Source organism: Crinia signifera, chromosome 4 (genome assembly GCF_055691185.1).
Source record: "Crinia signifera chromosome 4, ASM5569118v1, whole genome shotgun sequence".
In the NCBI taxonomy this organism is placed as follows: domain Eukaryota; kingdom Metazoa; phylum Chordata; class Amphibia; order Anura; family Myobatrachidae; genus Crinia; species Crinia signifera.
Genome location: NC_139220.1, coordinates 296,388,609 through 296,412,781, shown reverse-complemented (window position 1 = coordinate 296,412,781; position 24,173 = coordinate 296,388,609). Strand labels below are relative to the sequence as shown.

General features: G+C 45.2%; 1 protein-coding gene across 2 annotated transcripts; it reads left to right on the top strand.

Moving 5' to 3' along the window:
* Positions 1-226: 226 nt before the first annotated feature.
* CDC37 (cell division cycle 37, HSP90 cochaperone) lies at positions 227-23,185 on the top strand. Of its 2 annotated transcripts, none has more exons than XM_083185092.1 (9): positions 227-377; positions 6,169-6,293; positions 9,627-9,902; positions 13,089-13,194; positions 13,682-13,797; positions 15,946-16,068; positions 19,759-19,941; positions 21,620-21,691; positions 22,480-23,185. In XM_083185092.1, the coding sequence occupies exons 2-9, from the start codon at positions 6,192-6,194 to the stop codon at positions 22,609-22,611; spliced, it is 1,110 nt and encodes a 369-aa protein (XP_083041218.1). In that variant the 5' UTR covers positions 227-377; positions 6,169-6,191; the 3' UTR covers positions 22,612-23,185. The 2 variants fall into 2 exon arrangements, with proteins under 2 accessions (XP_083041218.1, XP_083041219.1); XM_083185093.1 differs by having other exon boundaries at positions 231-377; positions 6,172-6,293.
* Positions 23,186-24,173: the final 988 nt, after the last annotated feature.

The following is a 24,173-nucleotide window of genomic DNA, read 5'->3' as shown; positions in this document are numbered from 1 at the left end:
CCAATTTTCCTTAGCGCACGCTCACCTCTACCAATCATTGCACAGCAGCGTGTTGCGTCATAAAGGCGCTCTCCGGCGTATCGCTGACAGAGTCGCCTTGACTGACGTCAGAGAAAGGGCAGGCACGTGATTTGAGGCTGGAACGTGACGCCAAAGAGAGGGCAAACATGTTTAGCCAGGGAAATTACGTTGGTGATAGGGCAGGCCGGAGGGGGGTTAAGGCTGGGGAACTGACGTCAGAGATAGGGCAGACGGGTGGGCTGAGGCCGGGGAAGTGACGTCAAAGAGAGGGCAGTGGGTGGAATAGAGGCAGCCAGAGCCTTCCAGAAACGGGCTGATCCTCCCAAGCAGGCTCCTGTTTATTCCGCCAGAGTGAGGTTGGTATTGCCGAGTGCTCTCGCATCTTCTATACATTTGGCGAGGTTCCTTTACGTCTAGTGCAGCATAGGAGCACATGCAATGCAGTGTGCAGCACAGTTACTCTAGTAGGTCACTCAGAACATTGTGTGTGTATGTGTTTGAGTAGTGCTGCATTGTTATTTATCTGATTAGGCTTTCCTAGCTGATGTGGAACTGCAGGTTCCAGCATGCCCCATCAGACTGTCCTCTAACATCCTGGGACTTGTAGTTCCACTCTGCAGGAGTCCCAAATATTACCAAAGCAAGATGCAGTTCTGCAGCCTGATTGTGTGCATATATGCATTGCTTTATTCATGTACAGCAGGCATGTCCAATCTATGGCCCTACAGCTGTTGTGAAACTACACATCCCAGTATGCCTTGCCATAGCTTTAGTATTCACTAATAGCAAAAATGAGGCAATGCATGATGGGACTTGTGGTTTCACAACAGCTGGAGGGCCACAGTTTGGACATGCCTGATGTACAGAGTGTATACAGCTGTGTGTCCTCTTAGCATGTGCTCATATGCATGAGCTCATCAGCAGCCGACTGGGGAAGTCTGTCGCGCCCTTGCAAGGGCTGTCTGCTCACTGTTCTGATTGCACCGCAGGCCAAGACCCCTGAATTCCTTCCAAGCAATCATCACAAGGGATGGACATCGCATCGCAATGTTTCATAACCATTAATTATTTTCTTTTGATGGTAGTACTTTTACCATTCAATGGCAGCATTATAAAAATTTTTTGATGTCGGCGGACATCAAGTCGGCGGAAGCCCAGTCATCATTTAATGGTGGGCTTCAGATGTACATCCCTAATCACCCTCACCTGCCAGGGTGCAGGGTAGTAGTACGTTTATTTATAAGGCGCCACAAAGTGTCCGCAGCGCCGTACATAGCAAACAAAAAAACAAATGACAAGGTAACGTACAAGGTGTGTTGATAAAATACAGCATAAATAGGGGTATAGCTGGTAGAACTAAAATCAGCATCAGTTCTGAAGTAGGTGTCGAAATTGTCGAGGAGACTGAAGATGAAGTAGAGGAAGAACAGGAGCACAGGTGAGGTAAATAGGTAGGTGAGGAAGGAGGACCCTACTCATAAGAGTTAACATACTAAAAGGAGGTGGGTGGACGAACGAAAAACAATAGGATAAGTAGGAACGGATGGGAACTGAGGCAGGATAGGAGGATCAAAAGAGGTTAGGAGGAGGGATAGGCTAGTCGAAAAAAGTGGGTTTTGAGGGAGAGCTTGAAGGAGGTAAGGGAATCAGAAAGCCTGATGGGTGGCGGGAGGTTGTTCCCGTGCAGGGGGGCAGCGCGAGAGAAGTCTTGGACACGGGTGCCACATTGAACAGGTTGTTCCAGCTAGTGAACACACCATCAGATAGGTGTGATTTGGCTCCCAGGTCCAGTCATTGGGCGTGCAGACTGAATAACTGAATACATTAAGCTTCAAAAGTGATAAAATTGGAGAGTGATAAACAGCCAGCCAATCAGCTCCTACTGTACCTGCCATGTCACGGGCTGTGTTTGAAAAGTGTCAGGCAGGAGCTGATTGGTTGGATGTTTATCACTCTCAATTTCATCATTTTTGAAGCTTAGTGCATCTGGCCCTTAGTAGCATATGTGGCTTTGGCACAGCTTCACATGTGTATCCATAATGCCCACTATGTTTCTGTCCGCAGCTGCATTTGTAATTTTGGTACTTGTGTATTATAGCGGCGCCCCCGATGTACATCGTACGATGAACGTATCGCATGCCATGTACCCGATGGCATGCGATGCGACGCGATTTTTACCCCCTATACGATTAAAAATCGTATAAGCACCCTAAAGGGTGCTTTTGAGCACCCTAATGGGTGCTTACAATGTTAAATGCACCCCCACGCCACCCCCCCCCAACTATAAACGTGAACCCGAAGCGTGGCGAGCGGCGGCGGTACGCGTCCTACGACCTTTTCATACCCCCACTATCCACGTCGGCGTGGAGTTGAGAATAGATTAGTGTGGCGAGCGCAGCGAGCAGACGCGGATACCTTCACGGGTAAACGTGTCCCTTCGCGGGCTTCACAGGTATCCGCGGGGCTCGCCACACTTCGGGCTCGCTGCGCTCGCCACACTAATCTGTTCTCAACTCCACGCCGACGTGGATAGTGGGGGTATGAAGAGGGGGGGGTATGAAGTGGGGGGGGGGGGGGGCGTGGGGGTGCATTTAACATTGTATGCACCCATTAGGGTGCTTAACATTGTATAAGCTCCCATTAGGGTGCTTATACATTGTTTAATCGCATCGTATGGCATTGTATGCCATGTACAATGGCATACAATTTGCAAATTTTATGCCATCGTACATTAACCAACGACATCGCGTCGCATACCATACCATCGCATGCGTTATGGTATACGATGCGATGGGCGCCGCCAAAATACACAAGTACCGTAATTTTTAATACCAGCACTACACTTTGGAGATTATTCTGGTTGACTTGCAAGGCTGCGAATTTTGCAGCCTTGTGAGTCCACCAGACGTCTCCCGCACAGGCCACCCCCACCTAGCACGCCACGATCCGCCGCAAGCATGCAAATGGATGTTTTGCATAAACATACATTCACAGCCTTGGGTGCATGGGAGAAATCATTTGATGGTTGACCATCGAATGATTTCTCTAGCGCTCGCAGATCTGAGAAACCTTTGGTGTCTCTGATCTGTGGGCACCCTGTGCGGGAAGCGGGTGGGCAGCTGACATCAGCTGCCTGCACCCGTGTCATTGGGGAGTTACAATGAGAACGCCCAGCTTTTTCATGGGAACGCCCATGAAACGCTGGGCATTCCCATGGGCAAATCCCCCGGACTGCTGCCCCACACCCCCTGGCCGCACTGTATGTGTGAGTGCCCGGCAGCACATGTGCATACATGACTATGCAGTCGCACAGGGGAGGGAGTAAACTAGAATAGGGTCCTTTGTGCAAGAGATCTGTCAGCAAAAGGTGTCTTTTCACCCTAAACACAGGTGCCTACACACCCACAACACTCGCTTGTATAGGTTCTCTTGTCTGCCCAGTTGTCACCTAGAGATGTCTATTTCATGAATACAGGCTGTGGTCTTAGGACCTTATTCAGATCCTTTCGGTCCTCTGTGCATTGGCACGGAGGACCGATGTGCATCTGCACAGGTGCGTTACTGCGCATCTGTAGACGCAGGGTGCATGCACCCATGGCAAACATTCGGTTCACCGGGTGCAAGCATCCTACAATGCGAGCGGAGGGTGGAGAAGGGTGGGGGGTGCCGGGCAGCAACATATGGGAACGCTGGGCATTCTCAGGCTAATGAGGCAGTGACGGACATGCGGGGTGCGGGCAGCTGACATCACAAGCTGACATGTCCTCGCACAGGGTGCCCTCAGTTTAGAATCACTATATAGGTGTCTCTGAACCGCGAGCGCTGGATAAATCATCCGATGGTCGGTGACCATCAAATGATTTCTCCCGGCCTGCGAATGGATGATAATGTAAATCATCCATTCGCAGCTGTGCGGTCGTGCATGTGAGGGGGGGAGGGGCGTCCGGCACTGTGCGCAGCAGGCGGCATCTGATGGCTTGGAAGGCTGTGAAATTTGCAGCCTTGTTGTGAGTCAATTAGAATAAGGTCCTTAGGCTCTGTCAAGGATGCATAAAGAGATTGTTAAATCCACAGCTTTTTTCCCACAATCCACGGCCGTTCCGACTGGAAAATTTCCGACAGAAGATTGAATACCGACTGTCAATTTGGTCGGTATTTGTGTGACTACCCCCTAAAAATGTGTGAGGAAACCGGAGTACCTGGTGGAAACCCAAGCAAGAACTGGGAGACTATACAAATGTCACACTCTTGGGGACCTGGTGGCAATTTAACCCATGACCTCAGTGCTGAGGCATTAATGCTTACCCTTATGGTGCATACATACTAGACGATATAACGTTAACGATAAGTCTGTATTGTAATAAGTCTGTACGCGCTATATTGTTAAAGTACAGCTGATAAATACGGCCAGATATCGCGATTAATGTCCGATGGTAATAATCTCGGTATCCAGTTAGCGGCTGTCTTAATTGGTGGAAATGGATCCATAATTGGGCGAAAACACAAAGCATAATGCCCGATAACAGTGGATTTAGGATGGAAAAGGACGGGTATTGAGGCTAAAAGGATAGACCAGTGGTTCCCAAAATGTGTGCCGTGGCACTCTGGGGTGCCTCGGGACACTTGCAGGGGTGCTTTGGATTGGTGGTCAAAACCAGAGATGGTGGCTGCCGATCCTGTCCCTCACCACACAACTGAATCTAACAACGACATAAAAACACAATTTAGTTCATGTAAGATTTCTAAATAAGAAACATTGGGCCTAGGGGTGTCATGAAAAAAATTCTGATACACCAGGGAGCCGTAATTACAAAAAGTTTGGGTATTTTCGCTGTCCTCAGAGATAACTGAGCTGTATGTTGCTTTCTATCCTGTATTGCTACAAGGCCAGAGACCAATTTTGTGTTGTAGCATACTCAGGGCAAGGAGCATAAACAGCTTGCCGAGGATAAAGAAGATGGTCACAAAATAAATGTGGTTAGCAAATGTTAGGAGAACATGAGCTAATATTTGTAAATCATGATTGCGATTTTTTTTTTTTTTTTTTTTTTCTTACTGAGGGTGTTGTTATATAGAGCTGTCGCTGCTCTGCAAAATTGCAGAACCCTGTGATTAGGTTATCACCACCCACCAGAGTGGAAGTCATCCCCCCCTCCGCAAGGTTGTGATTGGATTATGAAATTCATGCGGACGATCAGAATAGATGCTGGATTTTGCCAATAAATAACCCTGTGTATGCTCGCTGTGATCCATAGGCTTGCGCAGTAGTTCGTTAATCGTCCTGCTTGCGAAATCGCAGGGCTGCAATCAGGTCTGAATAACCCCCTTAGTTTCGTTCCTGCCCCCGCACTCTACATAGTTGATGACACATTCTGGATGGGGAGATCCTTTCACCAGAAGTGGAAGCATGTTCTGTCCGCTTCCTGACACGTGGCTGAATGTTTGTCACGTCCACTTCTTTATTTTTTCACACCTAAACCCCTCATGTTGATGTCCATGCCCCCTGAATGGTCTTAACAGGATGCCGGTAGTCAGAAAACCCACAGCGGCATCCCAATGGCGAGAATCCCAGCAGGGGTCCAGTAAGTATACTTACCTTGTCCCTTCTCCCCCCGTTGGTGCTTAATTCTAACCATCCCTAGCTTAACCCCCCTTCTTAGTGCCTATTCCTCCCTCCCACACTCTATCCCACCCCTAGTTCCCGAACCCCGCCCCCCTCCCATCCTGCCATGGCATCTTTATGAACAGGATGCTGGTAGTCTGCATCTCCAACAATGTTGGGACTCCCGCGTCGCTCTACTGGTTGTGAGTTGGGATGCCGACATCTGTATTTTCACTGCCGGCATCCCGACAGCCTGGATGTTAATCACGGGGCTGGTATCGGCAAATCTGCTGTCTGATATTCTAGAGAGGAAAGCCAACCTGGTTTTGTCTATTTAATGATTGCCCCTTTAAAATATAGGGCAGAGTTCAGCATGAAACCACTGATGCCTGAATTAGGCAGCCTGTATATTTTCAGAAGCTCTGAAATTTGATTGCTCTGTTTATTATATGAAGGTTGTGTGTGGTTGTTTTTTTTTTTTTAACAAACATTTTTATTTTCAAATTATTTGCTCAATGTCTTTTTTTTTTTTTTCTCTCTCCCAGCAGATTCCTTAGCCACTGGCAAGATGGTAGATTACAGTGTGTGGGATCACATTGAAGTGTCAGATGATGAAGATGACACTCATCCCAACATCGATACCGCCAGTCTGTTCCGATGGCGCCACCAGGTAACGTACTTTTTACTTTTCTATATATTTTATTTTTTACCATTGTGCTAAAGCCGCACTTTGTACGTGATGCAGCGCATGATTAGCGATTGTGAAAGCACAAAGGTTTTATTTTTTTTTTTTTTAATATATAATCAATTTATTGAATCCTTTACTTTTTTATTTTTTTTTATTTATATCATAAGTGTCATGCATTTGAAGATATTGGTAAAAGTAGGGCCAATATCCAGGTAGGAAATACCATTACTGAAATAAAAAGTCTAACCCCACAAACTCTTAAGTGACATCAACATGAAAATGACTTGCAGAATTACCAAAGAACAATAAAATAGATGGGGTAAATAAAGGCATATACTGTACATTGGTTTTGGAGAGGGTGGGGTGGGCACGTCATTGGGTTAATCAACAATAAACCATTAACTCTGTATCCTGAGATTGTGTGTACAACAAATTTTCAATAAATGCTCCTGCTATAAACAATATACAGGGGATTTATTCGCTAAATGAGTGACCGGGAGTCCAGCTATGGCGGATGGGTGCAGGTATTGTAGGTCAGCCATGAGCCACTGCAAGTTTAACAGCAGGAGAGGCTGGAGTCTTAGGAGAGGTGCTCAGTCTGAGGCAGCAGGTGCTGTGATCAGGCCGGTGTGTGCTGGTGTTTCCGCTTATGTGCTTGTGAGGTGGGTATGAGACTCTGGTAGTGGGTGCCTTTGTGGACAGGGAGGCAGCTGAGTCCTTAACATGTACTTGAAAGTACCCCGCAAACAAAATTACAACGGCACATGCAGCTGCTTACACCGTTGAATTGGGCCCATTGCTCCTTAGTGATTTCGCCGGTTCCTAAGCGATGGGCTACATTCGCAAGAGTCAAATGCCTGTCTCTGCTTGCCTACACCTGTTTTGTTTTTGAGTATGGTTTCCTACATCATAGGTATGGGGTGTGAGCGTCTATCCAAAAAGTAATAAAAGAAATTAACTGACCCAACTCATAGTAATGTTTAATAAATATATAGGACTATTATTCTTCTGGACAGTGTTCATTAGAGGAGCAGGTGAAGGGGACAGTTTATGAGATCACTGAGCTGTCCATGAACGCTGGTTGGGCGGGGTTATATTGATGGGAGAGATCAGTATTGGGTTGTGTGTGCTCATCATTACAGTAGATGTATCTGCAGTTTATACAGATAGCTGGTATCATTGATAGCCAAGAAGGTATAAAACACAGGCATAAAGATTTATAGAGCAATGACCGTGTGGGAGCTGTATAATCATGCAGAGCGGGATACAGAATGGTGATGTAATGTCTGCGCGGCAGACGAAGGCGACCTTGGAGTTGGTGTCTGTTGATACGAAGGTCAACAAGCAGTGTAGGATAGAAGCAGGAGAAGTCAGTAGACTGCTGGATTTTGGAACACCGGTGACTTGGTTCTGTAGGCTTCTTTCTGAGATCAGTTTTTGTTTCATAAACTGTGTAATAACCAACAACCTGGACCCAAAATAATCTGTCACTATGAAGGACCACAAAATCAGAGATTTGAAATCAGAATCAGGAAGGTGAAATACACGGTCAGTTATATGCTGGCTCACCCAATCCTCTGCAGCCAGCCTGCAACTACAGGCATGAGGTAACTAAGCTGCTGACGTGAGTCTCTCTGGTGTTAGTAGCCCCGCCACTGTTTAAATGAACCGATTCCTGTCATGCAAGCGAAGAATCCCCGTCACGGTGGACAGATTTCATTATAAACACTTCAGCTACTTAATGCGGCATCTTCAGCCCAGCAGTGCACAGTTTCTGATATCCGTATACATGTCAAAGAGTGGCTTCACTTGTTCTTTATTCTGCTCATTATTATCAGAAATATTTAATTCATAGTAAAATATATGAGGGCGAACTAATCCCCCTAGAGTTTTTAGAATTAAAGGACTGAGGGGGAGATTTATTGTCGCCAGGAGAGTGAGAAACTACCAACCACTCGGCTCCAGTCAGAGACCGTGGGGCTGATTTAACAACAAGTGATATTCTTCTGATCACTTCTTACAAATAGTTAATGGTGCTCCAGCCAATCAGCAACTGCCATTTTTTCTAACACATGACAGCTAGGAACTGATTGGCTGGAGATCCATTTATCATTTTATAAGGAGTGATAACAAAAATATCACTTGTTATATCTGCCCCTATGGCCCTTATTCTGTTCACTCGCAAAGGCAAATTCCTTCTGAAATGGAAAAAAACATGTGCACTGCAGAGGGGCAGATGTCAAATGTGCAGAGAGAATTAGATTTGGGTGAGTTATTCTGTTTCTGTGCAGGGTAAATACTGACTGCTTTATGTTTACACTGCAATATAGATCTCTTTGAAGTAAAACCACACCCAAATCTAACTCTCTGCACATGTTACATCTGCCCCACCTGCAGTGCACATTTAATCCATTAAAGAGTGATTGTGCCTTTCCGAGTGAACCAGAATAAGGGCCTATGTATGGAAAAGAAGAGATTATCGGTTGATACTTTGGGGGATATTCAATGCGGGGGTCACGGCAGTCGAGCTTGCTCGACCTCCGTGACCCAGTCCTGTTCTGGGTCAGCTCAACCGAGGACAAGCAGGCGGGATTCAATGTTCCGCTTGCAGCAGAACAAGAATGGGGCGTGGCCGGGAAGTGACGAGCTGCAGCCGGCAGCTCGTCACTTCCCGGCCATTCTCTGCAGAACGAGCCCGACCGCTTGTGATGTTGGGCTCGTTCTGCCGAGATGCCCTGCTCAATGCTGTCGGAAGACAGCATTGATTAGGGCCCAGCGGGCATCTCCCCGACGGGGAGATGCTCGCCGGTGATTGAATATCCCCCTTTAGCTCTCTCTCTTCTTATCTATTTCCAAACTTTGATAAAACTCCTAGCAAATCTCAAATCACATAGGGGATAAAGGTACACAAAATGTTAATCCTCTTTATAGAGGTAATTGTGAATGTTTTTTTTTCCTTGGAGGACCAACCATAATCACGGTTACTAGTGTTCATTCTTGAACCCGGCACCTTTCAAACCCAGTGCAGTTCCTCTTTCCTGCCTGTGGTGTCGCCGTCTGCTGTGATGCTTCTAGAACAGACTGGTCTGTATTTCCCGTGTTGAGATACAGACCAGAAGCACAAAGCAGAGTGACACCCCAGGCAGGGGAGAGGAACTGCGCGGGTTTTGAACACTGCAGGGTGCTAGAATGGACACTAGTTACCACCCCGCCAGTAGCTGGAATGTTGTATTGTAGGAATATTGGCTTATGACCGGTGGGGTAGCAATATTGGCTTATGACCGGCGCTATCTCTCTGTGCCCTGTTACTTACAGGCGCGTGTAGAGCGGATGGAGCAGTATGAAAAGGAGAAAGATGAGCTGCAGAAGGGGGAGAATGAGTGCAAGAAGAAGCTAGCCGACTGTCAGAAGAAGCTGAAGGAGATGGAGATCCAGGAAAGTGCCAAGGCCGAAGCTGAGAGGCTGAAACGGGAGATGGAGCAGCTGAAGAAGGAGGAGAAGAACTGGCGGAAGAAGGAAGAGGATCTGAAGAAAAAAGAGAAGACCATGCCGTGGAATGTGGATACCCTCTGCAAAGAGGGGTTCAGCAAGGTATGTTACTGGTCTGTCGGTGGCCTAGGGTGTGCCTCTCACTAACACGCATGGCTTACCCTGGTGACTGGTTACACTGTCCTCACTTTGATGCATGCAGACTGCTATCATTTGTTTTTTGTTTCGTTAGCTATTTTTAATATGTTTCAGTTAAACTGAAATCAATACAAATACGTAGATATTTTGGAAATGCCATTTGAGGTGAATGTTGTGAATCGCGTGCATGAAAGTGGCCTTTATCTTGATTCCTGTTTCCTGGGCAGTACTCCTACACGGCGGCTTCATTCATGCGTATTTTAAGAGAGAAATACGCTCATCGCGGCCGAGTCACCCGGGACCAGGCGTGCTGACAGGGGATCACACAGATAGTTGGAGGTGCTACCTACTGGTTTAAAATACTAAATGACCAGAGCAAAAGATGCCAAGAAAAAACCTTTACTCAATGTACTCTTCCTTTCCCAAACAAAGTTAGTGTTCACATGAATGCTTTATTAACAAATAGAATTAAAAATCACCTTAAATCTGATACCAAATGTCATATTGTGCACTTTTAGAGCTGAAAACAACTAGATCAGGCAAAACTGTGGCCCTCCAGCTGTTATGAAACTACACATCCCAGCATGCCTTGCCATAGTTTCAGCATTCCCTAATAGCAAAAATGGCAAGGCCTGATGTAGTTTAACAACAGCTGGAGGGCCATAGTTTGGCCTGGCCTGAACTAGATACATTTCTTGCCACTGAGACTACTAGACATGACAACATACATACAAATGATACATTTGTTTCTACTATTAGATACTACAGAATCCCAAATAAAAACCCTTTCTCTCTGTACAGTGCATAAATGTAGAATGCTGAGAATATAATAGCCATACAGCATATCACTATTTTGGAGAATAAGTTTATATTATTATTATTCTTGTGTATATTCTAATGAATACAATATATAGGAAAGCTGTGCAGCAGCAATATTCAAGGGCTCATTGTCATAACCTAGAAACACTGGAAGCACATTTGAACTGTAAATATACATATGATCACCATATGTACACATTGATAAATAACATTTACTATAAGGAAGAGATCAATCCAAAGGAACCCTAATACTGCTTTCACATTGCCTAAACATTTAAGACCCGGTATTTAGAAACTGTGTTTAAAACGGGTTTGAGCCACTAAACCCCTTTCACATTGCAGGTGAAAGCCGGTATATTACCGTTTTAAACCCCTTTCACACCACACATAAATACCGGGTCTCAAGCAGGTTTGCAGTGTGAAAGCAGGACAGACAGTAGCTATAAGACAGCGCAGTGCATATTTAATGAGCAGGTCCTGCTCATTACATATGCGCATGTGTAATGATCGGGTCCCGCTCATTAAATATTCACTGCGCTGATAACCAGCTCACTGCTGCCTGAGTCCTAAATACCGGTTCAGAGCCGTTCACACTGCATAAAAACATCTCTGAATCATGTAGGACTTTGCTTTTTACCCGTTTGCAAGTACCGGTCATTTGTAACCGGTAAATGCAGACTGGCGCTGTCACACTGCAGCTCTAACCGTTTTAAAAGGCTAAAAAATTGGCAATATACCGGTTAAGAGCTACAGTGTGACACAATAAAGCAGTAGAAGGAGTAGGTTTTAAATCTTTATTTATTGCATAAATTTTTTGTTCTACTCACTTTATTACACTTGATTTTAGATTTACATAATTCGCTTTCTGTATTTCCAATATAGGACCTGGATAAACAATATGAGGTACTAATGCGTACCCGTGTAATATAGGACATTGATAGATAAACAATATGAGGTACTAATGTGTACCCGTGTGATATAGGACATTTGGTATCAGACTTAAGGTTATTTTTAATTGTATTTGGTAATAAAGCATTCGTAACTTTGCGGAAGGAAGAGTGCATCTGAGTAAACTGGTTTTATTGTTTTTTTTTTTGCTCTGATCATTTAGGTTACACTTGATTGTGTGACATTTGTCCATGTGTGTTAGATTGGGTCTGACCTGTGTAGTAAGTGATACATCTGTGACCTTTTTACGTGTTTAAAACTGATTCCTGTGCATTGGAATGGCAGCGTAGTGTCCCTGGTACGCTGTGAATGGTGTTTCGCTGCCTCTGCGGCGGCTTAGTCCTGCTGTATGGAGTATAGATGTTAGCTGCGTGAAATTTCACGTATGCTGGGCAGCCCCTCCTTCCACATAGAGCATGGTACTGAGGTCACGTATGCTGGGCAGCCCCTCCTTCCACATAGAGCATGGTACTGAGGTCATGTATGCTGCGTACCTCTCTATTAACATGTATTGTGTTACTGTGGCGTGTGCTATGCTGTGCAGTTCTCTATGCTTGTGAAACATGTTACTGTGTGCTGGGCAGCTCTCCGTCTACATGTAGTGTGTTATTGTGGTCTCCTGTGTGCTGGCCAGCTCTCCGTCTACATGTAGTGTGTTATTGTGGTCTCCTGTGTGCTGGCCAGCTCTCCGTCTACATGTAGTGTGTTATTGTGGTCTCCTGTGTGCTGGCCAGCTCTCCGTCCACATGTAACGGTTTACTTTGTCTCCTGTGTGCTGGGCAGCGCTCCATCCACATGTAGCGTGTTACTGTGGTCTGTGTGCTGGGCAGCTCTCCATCCACATGTAGCGTGTTACTGTGGTCTGTGTGCTGGGCAGCTCTCCATCCACATGTAGTTTGTTACTGTGGTCTGTGTGCTGGGCAGCGCTCCATCCACATGTAGCGTGTTACTGTGGTCTCCTGTGGGCTGGCCAGCTCTCTGTCTATATGTAACGCGTCATTGTGGTCTCCTGTGGGCTGGCCAGCTCTCTGTCTATATGTAACGTGTTACTGTGGTCTCCTGTGGGCTGGGCAGCTCTCCGTCCACATGTAGCGTGTTACTGTGGTCTCCTGTGGGCTGGGCAGCTCTCCGTCCACATGTAGCGTGTTACTGTGGTCTCCTGTGGGCTGGGCAGCTCTCCGTCCACATGTAGCGTGTTACTGTGGTCTCCTGTGGGCTGGGCGGCTCTCCGTCCACATGTAGCGTGTTACTGTGGTCTCCTGTGGGCTGGGTAGCTCTCTGTCCACATGTAGCGTGTTACTGTGGTCTGTGTGCTGGGCAGCGCTCCGTCCACATGTAGCGTGTTACTGTGGTCTGTAAACCCCACTTTGTTTGTTCCTACAGAGCGTTTTCAATGTAAAACCGGAGACGACAGAAGAGTCCGAGGAACAAAAAGAGCAAAAACACAAAACCTTTGTAGAAAAGAACCTGAAGCAGCTAAAGCACTTCGGTAAGTGGCCATTCCCAGATCACACATTGTAAATAAGAATTGCAGCCAATAATATAGTTTTGGGTACCAACAGTATTCTTCTTTTTGTTGGGATCCGCCTGGTCCCCGATAACTGCAATAGTCCCGAGCTGAACCTTGCACCTGGATGGAGGGATCTCATCACCTGGTCGGCCTGTGTATATTGGGCAGACCGTGAAAGTACCATGGGAAAGACCCTGGTGAATAGAATTCCACCACAAATGGAAATCTATTCTCAAAGGTGGAATAATGAGAAATCAGTTCACCGTATTGTATATTTTTGTCCTTGGAGTAAGGACCTTAATCATTCCGCATGTAGTGGGGGCCATTTTATTATGTAGGTGGAAGCCGGCTCATAAGAGGCGCATGTGCGGTGATTTATGGATGAGACTATAACCTCTCTCCCTAGCTGGGCTTTGTGGTATATTGTATGACATACATCATGCTTTCTGCTATTTCCCACTACAAGGAATGTTGCACCGCTGGGAGGACAGCCAGAAATACCTGTCCGATAACCCCCATCTGGTGTGTGAGGAAACTGCCAACTACCTGGTCATCTGGTGCATTGATCTGGAGGTAGAAGAGGTGAGCATTGTGCACTTGTTGTTGCTGAGTTCTCTTTATTACAAGCATGACTGGGGTGTGGTAGGAAGCGTGTTACTACAGGTCTGGCTATCTGGAGCAGGTTGTCAGGTCATGGGTTCTTAATCCCAGTCCTCAGGTACCCAGAACAGGTCATGTTGTGTGGCTTTCTTTCGTCATTCACAGGTAATTTTTTAATCTATTTTGATGGATCCGTTATTACCTCACCTCACATGTCACTTTCAAATATAGCTGACTCGTTTGATAAAGCTATCTTTAGTGAAATGCGTCAGTATCCAGCCTGGTACTAGGGGACTTTGTTTGCAAGCGATGCCATAACAGCCATGCCATCAAGCATTTGCGGACTAACAAGGGACTCAAAACAATTATTCTCTAGTGGAAACGTGACTCTGTTATTTCCAACCACGCTAAACGAGACCAAGACCCATAACTCCGTAAGGCGTTGGTAATTATCATTTCTCCCTACACTGAGGTTAAGCTGCCTCGTCCCTAGGCACTATAGGAACGGACACTATATTTGAAAGTGTTGGGCTGAATATTTTACTGATCATTCGATAATATGCAATTGGATTGATTTTTTTTTTCTAAATTGTCTTTTACTTAGATCTATGTATGTTTGTATATGTTAAGTACAACTTTTATTATATAAATAATTTGAGAAGTCAATCCAATCTTAGTTTTTAAACCTTGTTTTTTCTTTGGTAGCGCTGCATTCCCCAATTTCTTGTATTGATATACATATCTGACTAACCATTTTTTTAAGCAGCTGCTAGAATTGGACTCCACAGCTGGTGTTGGTGCGCCTCATCCTGTGTTTCCCTTTTCGGGAACCACTACACTTTTATGGGTTTTGAAAGCTGCAGGGTTCTAGAATGAACATTAGATAAAAGATAGGTTATTCTCTAGTTTTAACCTCAGAACGATGACTTCAGGAGCAAGAACGAGTTCCAGCCTGTCCTCAACGCGTTTTGTCTCATATGCTATTGTTAGCTAGACTTCATCAGGAGGATACACAGTCACATTAGTTAAGACTGGGTACCATGGTCACAAACACTCTTGTTTCAGTGGTGCTTGTTAAGTGGCCATACATCTACAGATCGACTGTCAGATCTGGCTGGTTGGAACAAAAACCTGGTGATATCTGAATGATATCAATTGGTCAACGGTCATTTGCTCTCATCCATTACCAGGATTTTGTTCCAACCAGCCCAATCTGACAATCGATCCGTAGATGTATGGGGACCATTACTCCTCTGGTGTACTTGCAGCTAGTGTTTCCCGGTGTAGCGTAATGTGTGTAGTATAACATGTATGTCTTGTGGTTTGCACAATTGATCATGTTATTTATATGAGCACAGAATTTTGATGAAGCAATTGAATGATTACATTCAACAAGGAGATTTATTTAAAAATCTGGATTTAATTGCAATTATGCTTGATTGTGTGTAAAGTGTATAGAAGTGCTGCAATAAGCACCCTTTGACAAACCTGCGCCCTTTTATACTGGCTGCTAAATAACCGGACAAGGCTTGAGGCCTAATTCAGACCTGAAGGCACAGCTGCGAATTCACAGGCTGGGCGATTATCGATAGAGTGCGTATGGCCCATTGTACGCATTTACGAGGCCAACCTGCGATAGAATGCTGCAACTTTTTTGATCACTGGCCGTATGCAGTCGATTGGCAGGAAGCCGATGGGGAAAATGCAGGTGTGCCCAGGCGTTTGAGGGGAAGTCGTGTGACATCCGCTCTGGTCCCGATCAGCCTGTTTCTATCGCAGCTGCCAAGTAAGTCCTGGGGTATGCGCAGACTGCACACAGTGGATAAATCGTTCATGGTGAGCGGTTTGCGAATGGATTTGCAGCTTCTCGCTGATCCAGCTAACTTTCCCAAGCCGTGCTAAGCAAACTGCAGCCCAGCGATCAGATCTGAATTAGGCCCTTGGTCTCTGCTACAGTGCGGTTTATATTGTTCTCCGATGCATGAGAGTTGGAAGGCGGAATTGTACCGGTATCGCATGGCCAGTTTACACCCGTGCTAAGTGCCAGAATTGCCGCTGACTGTACAGTGTGTGCCCCGCGCTGATTATGTCAGTGAGGACTTATTCTCTGTCTCTGTTTGCTTGCTGTAGAAACACGCCCTGATGGAGCAAGTCGCCCACCAGACCATCGTCATGCAGTTTATTCTGGAGCTGGCCAAAAGCCTGAAGGTTGATCCCAGGGCCTGTTTCCGCCAGTTCTTCACGAAGATTAAGGTTAGTGGCGGGCTGCCAATGTCAGCCGTTTCTTAGTGTAATGCTCTGACATTGTGTCCTGCCTACAATCCTATATAACACGTGGACATGCAGCACATGGGGGAGGGCGGATACGGAACGTCATACAAATAATTGTACACAGTGGAAGATTACACTGAATTTATTTTTCTACAATAATTATAAAAGCATAAACGGGTCAATGACAATTAAATGGGTCTGGAGCTCACAGACCATGTCCAGGTAGACTGTCAATACTATAAAGTCGACATGCATGAGGTCTCCATTGACAAGCAATCAACATGGAAAAGGTTGACACATGAGAATGAAAAAAACATTGACTGCTGCCGTGGTGTTACTCTTGGTTTACTGTGTGCTGCTACCAATGACAGCTGCCGTGGCGTTACTCTTGGTGTACTGTGTGCTGCTACCAATGACAGCTGCTGTGGCGTTACACTTGGTGTACTGTGTGCTTGTACCAATGACAGCTGCTGTGGCGTTACACTTGGTGTACGGTGTGCTGCTACCAATGACAGCTGCCGTGGCGTTACTCTTGGTGTACTGTGTGCTGCTACCAACGACGGCTGCCGTGGCCTTACACCTGGTGGATTGTGTTGTGCTATCTGCCATGGCATATTTTGTCTTCATCAGGAAGGATGTTTGGGGCAGCGGGGGGAGAGTAACGGCAGTTTCTGTGTGGAATAACAGTTTCTTCACTGTCAGAACATCCAACGAACAATTTAAAACTTGCATGTAATGGATTGAACACGGGAATTATGCAGTGGTGACCCTTTGAAATGGAAATCAATAATATTTTTTTTTATTTGATGTATAATTATGCGAGAAAATAACTTAAGCCTAAAAGCTAATTGAATGGCAAGTTACCCAACTGAAAGCTAAAACGAATACACTAGAAAAAGCAATTACATTGCAGTATCATTAAAATGAGCAATTAACAAAATTTACTTTAGTCCAGTAAACTGCACATTTCCATAGCACAGAATAAAGGGAAATGCATATCTTAATGGGAATTAGCAAACAGGCTTTTAATGAGAAGTTTTAATCATTAAACCAGGAGAGAGAGTACAACAAACAAAAATGAACACTTCAAATGATTTAGCATTTAAGAAAAAAGAATACTTGCCTGCAAGAATGCCTGTAGCGGGCTCGCGCAACGAGGCCCCTTGCAGGCTTGCGCTCTCCACACGGCAGGTACGACGGCTGGCTTAGCTGGCCACAAGGTTCTGTTCCACCTCTACGGGGATCATGGAACACCACAAGGGAGAATAGGCCCTGTGCGCCAGAATTTCAGCAGGCGGTAATGTCGGCAGTCGGGATCTGACCGCTGGGGTCCTGACTGTCTGCATATTAACTACATCACATTTTAAATTTAATCTGAGGACTGCTCATTGTATCTTGAGATTAACCAGCCATTTTAACCAGGGAGATTTGTAAAAACAAAAACAACAAAATGTTAGTACATAAGGCATCTAAGCAACAGCCGGAGGGTGGTTTGTACAATGACTCTGGACCATGACTTTCGCATCTTCTCTGTGCCCCAGTTATGGCAGCCTCTACGTTCGAGTCTCTCCTCACCAAGTTAGATTTTTTTTTAAACCTTATATTGACATACGTCCTCCTAGCCCTGCCGTCTCGGACCTTCAGCAGATCCCTTGATTTTGGGACGCGGCTGTTTTACATCTATGGTAGGAAATAACATTGGCAAAATAACAGGTGGCAGAGATCAGGCATATCTGGTTTGGCTGTATCACCCCTGTTTGTTACCTTATCTGGTGCATCCACTGGTCTGTTTCAACTGTGGTGAGCATCTTAGCGGCACTGGATTTTCCAGTGTCTATCCTGATTGTGGTGGAGTGCTAGCCTCCACCATTTCTAGCGTGTTCAGTGCTGCTACCTATAATCCATTGCACACTTTACACATCGCCATGGCATCTCCTATTCAACATATACTGGATGCAATTTCTGATTCCTCCGCCAGACTCTTGTCGCTGTTGGATGGGGTGCTGGGAGGTACCCCATCTTCTCTGCTTACTCCTGAGAATAAAAGTACAGTGGATGATTCTCCTGTATCCGGTGCCTTATTGATCCTCTCTGACCATACCCCGGACTTCAGTTTGACCATGTGTGCCTCTGAGACAATTGTGGACACTTATTGTACCATCTCTGCGCCTACTTTTAGAAGCACTGATTTTCATCGATTACCATTATTGCTTTGCTTAGACATGATAATACCCTGGTTGCTGCACATTCCTAGTAGTAATATCATGTGTATATGCTCTGGTCCCTCTCCTGTCTTTAATATATTTGCTACACTTTTCCAAGAGACCGAGAAATGGCCTGATTGAGGTCTCCTGACAAGATTTACCTGTACTTTGCTATTCTGTTTATTTTTCCTTTACATATGGTTTTCCTCTACTGTTATACTTGTCATATCCTGTATGTTGCTCTATATGTGTTGCAGTGCTAGATTTAGAGGAAAGAGATGGTATGTCTCCTCCTTCTTTAAGGTCCTGTTCTAATAGCCCTCAGTATATCCTCATTGAATATCATATATGTTGGGATAGGGGGATAGTTATTAGGTTAGTGAGCGTAGGGTAGTGGGAGGGTTGTTAGGTTTAGGGCTTCAGGTATTCCCAGGTTGGGGGTGGGACATACAGCGTGGGGGGTTATTGGGGGGTTGATTTGGGTCTTATGGGGTTTTGTCTTTATTAATATTAAGATGGGTTGTTCGGGTTTATTATAATTTGCTTTTGGACAGTGGTGTTTTCCTAACCAATTACTCTATACTGCAGGTTGGTGGTGTGTAGTGCACATTATACTGTATGTCTTTATATTCGTGTATCTTCCTATTCATCCGCTTCTGATAACTCGGATGGCGCCTCCGGGTTTTTGAAGGATTGTATATTTGTATATATCCTGGGCGGTGATGGGTATATAAATCTTGACAGTATTATACGAGCTTACATGTGTCACATGCCTAGGTATTTACGCAATACTCCAGATATTGTATACTGACAGTAGCATCACAATATATCAGTATTTGTACAGTCTGTGCTACAGTTTTTTTTTTTTTTTTTTTTCTGTTGCTTGTCTTTTTGCAAAATCAATAAAAAATACTTAATAAAAAAAAAAAATAACCTTATATTGAAAATTGTTGACCAAATTCTGAACAAATGAACGTGGCCAGAACACGGATTTTTAAAATCTAAAAATTACAATTGCAGATTTAATAAACTCATCTTAAGTGGTTAACTGTGACTGTTGGGATGTTCCGACAGTTGGAATCGTGGATTGAATACCCCCTGTAATGTCCTAGTCACCCCAAACTGTCGCGTTGTGTGGTAACCTGACCATTGCTGTACATACAGGGAGCGTGAGATCCCGCCTCTCTGCACACGTGTGGGGAGGAAACACTGGCTGGCACTTCATACTGCCAACAGAAGTTGTTATTTGACCTACAGTGATGTGCAGAGCTGAGCATTCTATGTCTATGGCCTGTTATCATGATCAAAATAATTGTATAATGATGAGCTCGAACAGATCTAAATTAAAACTTTTGTATATATGACCACAGGGGACAGTTCTATGTATTGTATGTTTGGTCTGGCGAGTTATGACGGTCAGGTGTATTAGACGTATAATATATAATCTTCTGGCCCTGTCCTCCTCCAGACTGCCGACCAACAGTACATGGATGCTTTCAACGATGAGCTGGAATCTTTCAAGGGCAGAGTGAGGGAACGAGCCAAAGTTCGGATAGAAAAGGCCTTGAAAGAGTACGAGGAAGAGGAACGGAAGAAGAGACTGGGTCCCGGAGGACTGGATCCTGTGGAGGTGTATGAGACTCTCCCATCTGTGAGTAACAACATCGCACACTGTTCTTGTTTCCTGACCCAGTCTGCGATGATCAGCAATAACGTCATGTAATGCATATGTTGTGATAGACTTATAAGGCATTTGCTGTGGTGGTTTATGTACAGTATAGGCAGCCAATTTGTAGCTGGAGTCAGAGTCTATGAGGAAGGGGGACCGACAGCTGGAATTCTGATGGACATTAGTTTGACATTGGAACCCCGACAGTCGGGATCCTGACTAACAGGGGGTATCCTTCCATGTGGGGGTCCACGACCCCTATAGAGGTAGAAAAGAACCTGTGGCGAGCCACCGAGTCCTTAGGGTGGCAAGCACAGTGAGCCCGCAAGGGGCTTTGTGGCACTCGCCCCCCTGTCGGAGTCCCGGCAGTCGGGAGTCCAATATCGGACTAATGACCGTTGGAATCCCGGCTGTCTGAGCGTCATACCACACCTGTGGAGGCAGCCTGGCCTATCAGGGAATTAGGAACAGGAGCGTAGGTAACGCAGACGTTTCCTGAATAAAATGTATAACCGTGCTTATATTCATGGGAACTAGTTCTCCAGCACAACGTATAAAATGTGACGGTATTTCATAGCTATATAATATACAGAACTAACTGAAACAATGATGGAACATGTCAATTAGGTAGTTCAAGGAACTGCTTTACCTAGAACACAACACAAATTAACAACTCCTATTAAAATATAATGTGATCTTCAATATGTATTGTACACTCACACCACTCCCACTTACAGTATACACCCTCACCCCTTTCCTGCTATCATAGATGTAACTAACCGGTGAAATGCAGTTCGCTAATTGTGCAGCCTGCAAGGGTAAAGATTGATTTGTGAAATACATCTGTCTAAAAACTGCCTGCCAGAAACGGAAGCCCCATATAGACAGGGCGACCGGTGCAGGGAGCTGGGCGACGTGCTTCAGCACACATCGCTGCACACCCACGATACACCCGCAATGTGCGCTGAGCGATACGTGCTATGACTAGATTCTGACTGTGATAGCGCATCGCCGTTGCTGGGGATCAATCCGTGCTTCATTTCTAAGTGATCTAGTTAGCTAGCTTAGAAATCCCCCCCATAAGAAACAGTCTTGTTGCTATTCCACAGACCACTTCATAAGGACTGGCACTCATTGGAAAGATCTGTTACATAGAAATAAGATCTGTACTCCTTTCACACCAAAAACTAGGTCTACTGTTCCAGTGTGTCACAGACCCCTTTCTTCCCGGGCCGACACCATTTACGCTACACATACAGATGGAGCCGCAGTTGTTTATCTCGCCGGCACACCAGAGCTTTCCGTCTTGGCGCTGCACACGGCGTGCCGGCGGGATCAATAAACCGGCCTCCATCTGTAGGTGTTTAGTATTGCCGGTTCTGCCAGTGCTTGGTTGTTGTCGCCCTATGCTGAGCGGTACTTGGCCAGATGGTCCAGGTTACCTGATCACACTGCCCCTTATCCTAGGTGTTTCCCATGTCCAGCCCCACAAGATACCTAGGTTGGATTCCCAAGTCACTGGACCCGCATATTTTTTCTAAAACATTTAAAAGTTGGAAATATTCGTGGCCTTCGGCTTCTATTGATATACTGAACATTGTTTACTTTCTGAGAGAATGGAAACCTCCATAATTCTCTCCATTCCGTCTTTTTTCCTTAGGAATTACAGAAATGTTTTGATTCAAAAGACATCCAGATGTTGCAGGACACCATTAGCAAAATGGAGCCAAATGTAAGTTTAGCAATCTTTGATATTGCGGACAATTGGGCTGTAGTAACAATGGGTACAGAGAATACATACGGATGAGAGGTTGTGGGGATGCCGGCGTTCCGAATACAGATGCCGGTATCCTGATGGAGGGAATCCTGAAACAATAATTGGTATACAGTAGGAGGTTCTTTTAATTTAAGTCTAATTTTGCAGATTTGCATTAATGTTTTTCTACTTGACAAGACAATCATTTATTAGATGAATCATTCATATTAGATATCGATGTTTCCTAAAATCGGTTCTTGCCTCTTGTGAGGGCTCGGTATGAGATTGGTTTTATTTCAATGTTATCCACTAGATGGCCCCTCAGAACCATACATGCCAGAGTCAGGTTGGTTTACATCAACAAACTCCTTCTTTATTGGACAAAACCATGTGCGCTGCAGGTGGGGCTGGAGTAACAGGAGCAGAGAGAGTTAGATTTGGATGGGGGTGTTTAAATTGAAATCTAAATTGCAGTGTAAAAATAAAGTAGCCAGTATTTACCCTGCACAGAAACCAAATAACAACCAAATCTAACTCTCTCTATACATCTGCTCCACCTGCAGTGCACATGGTTTTGTCTATTAAAGAAGGAGTTTGGTTTTGCAAACCAACCTGAATAACCCCCAATGTGAGATGGACGACATGTTCTGAATGTTTCTCTGGCATCTAATGATCTTGTCTCCCATTTATTTGAGAGCTTTTTTCAATTTGTCATTTTAATGCATGTATTGTAATATATGTGCATTTCTTCTTCTATTTCGTAGGAGGCCAGGTTCTATATGAAGCAATGCATTGACTCAGGACTTTGGGTCCCAAACTCCAAAGGAGATGGTCCTGATCTGGAGGCTCCAGATGCAGAACCGGTGTACGAAGAGGCCCAGAATGCATCATCTTAAGTCTGAACGTGGGAAGAAAAACAGCATCTCTCCATGCCGCTCTCAGTCCGGTGCAATGAATAGATTTGGCTCCTCAGCGCTCTAGATCACCATCCATTATAACCCGTAAGGGGTGCAGCAATCATGATTAGCCTCCCTGCAGATCAAGGAACCAATAAACAGACTGAGGGGAAAAATATTCAAGCGCACCAAAGAAAAAACAAACAAACAAACAAAAAAAACACACATTTGTGATACTGAGAACACACAATATGAGCGTTTAGCACTGAGATTCTGGTATTGCTTCGACTCCCAAACTTCGCGGTTTATGGTGGAGAGAGGATTTTAAAGCTTTTTTTTTTTTTTTTTTACCCCTCAGGGCTACATGGGTTAATCAGCGTGAAAAGACGAAATCCCTATAGCACAGAAGCATGCAGGTCAGGAGGAATAATGTTAGTGCGTCGTGCCTATGCAGAGTACCGACACCCGTATAGCACCAGTCTTGCGTCCCGTGTGGCTGTGAATCTTTTCTTTGTTATGCTTTCATGTTAATACTGTAGCAATGAGAAGAACATAAAATCACGTTTTTTCATTACTAGAGTGGGTTGTATTTTTATAAAAATTATTTTTACCGTCAGTAGTGCCATCACCTCCGCTTCCAGTGATCGAATACAGAACAAGTTCATTCATTTTGAAGAGTTGGGTTGTTGCAACAGTGGGTGTTATGGGATCTCTATGGCAGCCAGTTGTTGTTTTACTTGGATCATTTTCAATACTGCCACTAGTTCAGTGTTACACATTGCAGCGGTGTCAGGTTGTGAAACTCAGATAGGCAACCAACCAAGCTGTAATGGTTAAGTTACTGAAGCTTCTTAATATGAAGAGATTATGTTGCCCATAACAACCAATCAGATTCTGTGTATGCTTTTCTAGGATGCAATAAAGAAATAATAAAATGTGGTTGCTATAAGCAGCATCACTTCTTTTCATTTTTAGATGCTTGATTAAATTTACCACTAAGGGAGTGACCGATTGTTGCGGGTGCAGACCCGCAGTGGAAACGCTTTCGGCGGGTATCACACTCGCCGAGGCATTTGCGCACAGCAGTGCAGAAATGGGGCGCGCAGAGGGCAGGAGCATGGGGACGCCCAGAGTTTCTGACACATTCCCACAAAAACCGTGGTTGCGCCCCAAAAAACGCTGGGCGCCCCTATGTGAACGCAGGTGTGCCAAGGCCTGCTCGGGGCCCCGTCTTCGTCCAGGCGCTCGTTAATAAGTCAGCGAGGAAGCGGTGCGTGTATTCGCTCACCTAGCGGGTGGCTTCTAACCACTCGTAAGCAGCGAATGTACGCGGCTTACCGAGCCAAATAACCGGAGCCCCTAAGGACGTAATGTACCCACAGTGGTTTCAGCTTTTATTGAGAATGCTTTGCAGACAATGACTGCCTGATGTCTAGAACCCAAGGACATCATCATAGGTTGGGTTCCTCCTGTGTTATGCCCTGTCAGACCTGTTTCATGCTTTTACTATTGTCTACTTGACAGCAAGTGAGATACTGCACTATCAGGATGAGATCAAGCAA

What these genes read in the sequence shown, in the direction of transcription:
- CDC37 (XM_083185092.1), top strand. Translation starts at nt 6,192, where the DNA reads ATGGTAGATTACAGTGTGTGGGATCACATTGAAGTGTCAGATGATGAA. An exon ending in TGTTCCGATGGCGCCACCAG is followed by an intron (nt 6,294 to 9,626) that starts GTAACGTACTTT and finishes TGTTACTTACAG; the next exon opens with GCGCGTGTAGAGCGGATGGA. An exon ending in GCAAAGAGGGGTTCAGCAAG is followed by an intron (nt 9,903 to 13,088) that starts GTATGTTACTGG and finishes TTGTTCCTACAG; the next exon opens with AGCGTTTTCAATGTAAAACC.